The 6,000-nt window shown below is 40.1% G+C and overlaps 1 protein-coding gene across 1 annotated transcript in view; it reads right to left on the reverse strand.

Annotated features, from left to right (window-relative positions):
* The window catches only part of ZNF169 (zinc finger protein 169), a 36,927-nt gene extending 31,140 nt beyond the window's left edge, over positions 1 to 5,787 (reverse strand). Inside the window, exon 1 of the mRNA XM_060153222.1 lies at positions 5,698 to 5,787. Within this exon, the coding sequence (XP_060009205.1) occupies positions 5,698 to 5,730 (33 nt within the window). The 5' untranslated portion in view covers positions 5,731 to 5,787. The remainder of the gene's footprint in view (positions 1 to 5,697) is intronic.
* Between the last annotated feature and the right edge of the window lie 213 nt (positions 5,788 to 6,000).

A 6,000-nucleotide genomic window follows, 5' to 3' on the forward strand; every position in this document is an offset into this window, starting at 1 on the left:
GAGTGAATGGTGTCCCACAAAATTGTGTTGAAGCCTTAATCCCAATTTGGTTGTATTTAGAGATGGGGCCTCTAAGGAAGTATTGAGACTAAGTGAGGTCATAAGGGTGGGGCCCTGATCCAATAGGAATGGTGCCTCATAAAAGGAAGAGATACCAGAACTCTGTCTCTGCCATATGAACACACAGCAAGAAGCCAGCCACCTACAAGCCAGGAATAATCCTCACCAGGAACTGAATTGGCTGCACCTGGATCTTACATTTTCCAGCCCCCAGAACTGTGATAAAATAAAATTTCTGTTGTTTAGGTCACCTAGTGTGTGATACTCTTTTATGGCAGCCCTAGCAGTGTAATACAGAGAGTTTCTCTCCAGTATAAACTTCCTGATGCTGAATAAGATTTGCAATTTGACAAAAGGCTTTCCCACACTTATCACATCCATAGAGTTTCTCACCAGTGGGGATTCTGTGGTGGTAATGATGGTAGAAGCTCTGGCTGAAGCACTCCCTATAGTACTACATTTGTATGGCTTTTTTCCCATGCTGTAACTTCTTTGGTGCTGGCCAAGTTGTGAGTTCAAACAGAAGCCCCTCCCACATTTATTACATCTGTAGGGCTTCTCTCTGAAGTAGATTCTTTGGTGTTGGGTTAGATATAAGCTATAGATAAAGGATTTCCCACACACCTTACACTCATAGGGCTTCTCCCTATGAGTTTGTAAGTTTGCCTATGTGGAACAAGGTATGAGTTCTAACTAAAGGCTATCTATCTCACACTTAACAGATTTTTAAGTTTCTCTCCCAAATGGATGCTCTGGTGCTGAAAGAGATTTGAGATGGATTTAAATCCTTTCTTTTCCTACACTGTTACATCCATAGGGTTTCTCTCCAGTGTGAAATCTCTAATGCTGAAGATTAGAATTTTGACTGAAGCTTTTCAAATATTCAGTATACTTGTAATGTTTCTCTCCAGTATGAATCCTCTGATAGTAAGTTTTGAGCTTTCAATGAAGCATTTACTTCCATTATCACACACATAGGGTTTCTCAACAAAATGAATTTTCTGATGTTGCCCGAGTTCATAATTGAATCTGAAGCCTCTGCCATAAATGACACAATTGTGGGTTCTTCTTCCTGAAGTATCACTCTCCGTGTAGGAAAGTCTGAGTTTAGACTGACGTTGCTCCTACACTCATCAAATCCCTTGGTTCTTGTTCCTGAAGAATTTGGGGAGGCATGGTCACTTGCTAGAAATACAAGAGAATTCCTCAGGGAGGGTCTTGAAGGAATCTAACCTGAGCCAATGTTACAAGCTTTCCCCAAACCAGGCTCCCAAGGACCATGCCTCAAGACCATCCCCAGTACCAAGAAGGAACCATTATCTGAGATTTCTTCTCTCACAAAATAAGATGGTTTATCTCCATCTTTATTGCAGAATTGCCTGTTTTGATTTAGGTTGTATACATGAATTTTCTCCTATTCAACATTAGTCCACTGAAGGCAGAGCCTATGATGTTTCTGTCCTGAAGTTCTTTCTGATTAGGCAAAGGAGATCTTGCTTTTGGGCGCAATGTGCCTGATACCAAAGTAATTCAGATAAAGTCCAGAGTGGCTCATCAGCCGATTGGCGAGCTAGCACTGTGGCCACATGTAGCTGCCTCTATCCCAGTCTAAGAAAGCAAGCAGGTGATGGCTCTGGGGTGTTCATTCCAGTCACTTTCCAACTGCTAATCCTTGTAACCTCATCAGCAAATCACAGACCATGAGCTTCCCCAACAAGGAACAGAAAGTCAAGTGAGAGAGAGAATATGGGGGCCCAATCAGCAATACTCTGTCTTCCTCTCAGTCCCTCTGGGGACACTGCATGGGTCTCCAAGTTGGATGTCAGGGGTGGGGCTAGCACAGAGACCCTAGCCCCAGAAGTGGTGGAGGGCACTGCTAGAGGTCTGGCAAGGGAGAACTACCCAGGTTAGCCTCCCACAAGCTTTGATATGTTGTATTTCCATCATCACTCTGTTCTAATTTCTCTTACAATTTCTTCTTTGATGTAAGGATTAGTAAACAGTGTGTTGTTTAATTTCCAATATTTTAAATTTATATTATTGTTGACTTCTAATACAATTCTCTTGAGTCATAGAATATACTTTGTATTCTTTAAATCTTTTTAAATTTATTAAGACTTCCTTTATAGACCCCTCATGTAGTCTGTCTTGGTGAGCATACCAAATGTACTTGAAAAGAATGTGTATTCTACAGTTGTAGGGTGCAGTGTTCTATAATTATCAACCAGGATAACACAGTTGCTAGTTTTCTTCAGATCATCTATGTCTTTACTAATTTTTTACCTAGTTGTTCTATCAATTACTCAAAAGGGGGCCTTTTTCTCCCTTTAATTCTGACAATTATTTTGAAGCTTTGTTATTTTGAACAGTTATATACACACATAACTCTTATGTCCTCCTGATGAAGTGACTCCTTTATCATTCCGAAATGGTCTTCTTTCCCTCTGTCTTGAAGTTGATTTTATCTGATAGCTGATAGCGAGTGCTATGTTTTCCTTTCCTCATTGGGCATAGTTAATGTAGAGAATTTAAAGTCCTTGTCTGATAATTTCATCCACAGGGTGAATTATGGTATGTAAACTATATATCAAAAAAATTAAAATTTAAAAGATGAGTAAGATTCAGAATAGTTGAGGAAAAAGCAGAGGGCTAAGAATCAAGATGAGGCATGTAGGGAGGAAGGGAACACAGATGCCATGAGCAGGAGAGGGAGAAAGCCTATGATATAGGTAGGGTAAAACATCTGGCAGGAGGGAAAGGTAAGCTAGTGGTAGAAGAGAGAGCACAGGTGTTAGAGCATCTTGTGGATGGTTTTGAAAGCAGACAAAAGAACACAGATACTCTACTATAGAGTTGTAGCTCATATGATTTAAAACACTCATGTCTCTTCACTTGGCCATATTTTGTGGTAAGTCCAAAATTCATTTCATGAACAAAATTTCCTACAGAAATAGGTTCTCAAACATTGAGAACAGGTTAAATTTCCAATGACTGAGAAACAGTGGGATGGAATAGTGAAAATCTGTGAATATTTTTAACCTGTAGAGTCATTGATTTCAATATGAATGTTTGTGGTTTCTTCACTTTAAAGGTATGACAGTGGGGTAGTCACTAGTTTTAATACACTACAATTTTATCATTAAAATCAGATGCACACAGACCAAAAATATTAATTAAATTCAAGTGATAGGAATAATTGAAATGTCTATCAATAGATAAATGAATAAACAAAATGTCTCATAGCCATACAATGGAATACTATTCAACCTTAAAGCAGAATGAAATATTACTGATTTGGGCTACAATGTGGATGAATCTTGAAAATATTACGCTAAGTGAAAGAAAACAGACACAAAAGACCACATATTATATGAGTCCAATTATTTGAAACATCCAGAACAACCAAATCTATAAAAATAGATTAGTGGTTGTAAAGAGCTGGGGGAGGGGAGAATGGGGAGTGACTCCTAATGCGTGCAGGGTTTCTTTGGGGTGGGGGTGGGTCTGAAAACATTATGGAATTAGATAGTGGTGAATGTTGCACAACTTTGTGAATATATTAAAATCTACTGAATTGTACTCTTTAAAAGGGCAAATTTTATTGGAAATGAATTATATGTCAATGAAAACTTTTCAAAATATTTAATTCCAGTGACTGGTAAACCCCTAAAAAAGCTGGAAGTCTTATAAGAATGGAGGCTGTGCTACAGGTAACACTGTAAACCATCAAAGGCTCCTGCACACAGCAGACATTCAAAAAAATTTTTTGAGATTAAATAAAAGAGTGCTAATTTCCTACTAGTTAATAGCCTCTAGGTACAACCCCCTTCTATGTCACAACTCTAATGCATATTCCAATTTCTCCTCTCAGGTAAAAGCCCTTAGGAAAAAATGCCTAAATGTCATGATGTATATATAGGTCAGAAATTTCTATATAATTCAGAACTGACACATAACAAAGTACCTGAAAATGCAATTTAAAGAACCCTAAAATATATAATTTCTATGCCTCAAATAACAAACGTAAAAACAAACAAACCCCTTTGTTCTTTTGTACTTTCAAAGTAAGTTAAGATTGGGTCCATTTATGAAACAGCTATGTTATAAGTGTCTTACATTTGCAGGTACGGAAACTTCATCTTAAAAAACAAACCTACTCAGATGCTCATGCCCTGGAATCAATTTTTCATGAATGAATAAAAGAAAAAATGTATACTGAGAAATGTTGATCACAGATAGGATAAGGTTCAGGGTGTGCTAAGGATCCCACAGGAAGTGGCAGAATAGGGACAGGAAAAGTAATGTTCCATTTTGGCCAAGAATGCTTCTCTATTAACATCAGAAATGGTAAAGTGAAACACACAAAAGAAAAGCCCCCCACCCCCACCCCGGGAACATTCTGAATTGCATGCACTACATAAAACATTTTCTCTCAAAGGTATAAAAGATTTGACAACTGAGGGACATACAGCCCTCAACAATATCTGATAACATCAAAACCAATCATTTTTAACTGATACAGTAACAGACAAATATCCACTATATGAGCTCAGTATTAAGATCAAGTTCAGATCTTACAAAAAAATTCTACACTTGTCATATTTTTAGGACAGGCAAAGCAAAACTTAATTAGCCCAACTGACACTATTTTTGGTAATTGATATAATCAGCATAAGCATCCCACCTGGCATCTGTTTAGGTGGTCAGTAAATGTTAACTCCGTTTGATTACGTCATGTTCACAATATGCCTAGTCTCAGGGATTAGAAAATCTTCCCTTCAGGACATACATTCATTCGATTACCATTTATGGCAAATTCCTTCTCAGAATCCTTCAAAACCGAACTTGTTCCAGGTTCAAGTCCACACTCCTCAGCCTGGCTTTCAGGATTCTGGCTGAACTACTTCCATCCAGGCTCAGAGGGGATGAAAGCAAAGCCTTCAGGGGCAAGGCAAGTAATGAATGAATCAGGCACCTCAGCCATGGGGTTAAGGGGCACAAGGGGGTGTGACTACACCATGGAGATGCCATTTGGCTCCAGCTACTTGTCATACACACCAAGAGTGTGGACTCAGGACTTAGGTGTAATCTTCCAGTTTTTAAGCGTGGAAAACCCAAATATAAAGCATGGGGTCAGCAAACTAAATCTACCCACGAATCACCAGCAGACAGCAGATCAGCATCCTCACCTCTAAACAGAGAAAAATGATGTGACGAAAGGCCACTGACTGCTCCAAGCTTCCCATATGATGAGGGACAGTCTGCAGGTCACCTGCTCTCTGAGACGTGCTAGGCTTCCAGCCACATTCCCACAAGAATGCATTCCCTCAGCTCTTCAACTTGCCAAATCTGTCAGGGGCAGCTCAGGCAGCTTCTTCCTTGAAAGCCTTCCTTCACTTTTTTAGGCCTTGGGAGTCACTGGGCACATAAGCATGATTGTGTTTTAACTGTGTTGATAACACTTTACTACTTGATGAATGCATAGGTCATGAATGGAGCAGAGGAGTCTGAGAAAAGGCTCCAGGTAAGATGAACCACACCTCCAAGATCAGGGCTAGGTACCAACAAGGCAGCTCCAAGACAAGAAAAGGCAATGGGTCCATCCTGCAAGAGCTAGGAAGAAATTTCAGGACTCACCTCATCCCTGGTTGTCAGGAGCCCTGGGGCCATATTCTTGGTCTGCTGAGTGCTCTTCCTAGACAAGAGTCAAGTTGCAGAGGCAGAGCTGGGGAAAGAGAAGAGAAGTGAGGGGTGCTTGGGAGAAGTACCCTTCTATCCAGCCTCCAAGTTCAGCATAGGCAAGAAGGAGGTAAGGAAGGCAGGTTGCAGAGGGCATCAGAGCCATCCATTCTTAACCAGTGTCCTGTAAGTAAGGCTCCCAGAGCTGGGCCAGCAGCAGGTTTAGTCCCAATCTCCAGTTGGGAAATGAAGTCCACAGCC

This window comes from Lagenorhynchus albirostris, chromosome 7 (genome assembly GCF_949774975.1).
Source record: "Lagenorhynchus albirostris chromosome 7, mLagAlb1.1, whole genome shotgun sequence".
NCBI classification, from domain to species: Eukaryota; Metazoa; Chordata; class Mammalia; order Artiodactyla; family Delphinidae; genus Lagenorhynchus; species Lagenorhynchus albirostris.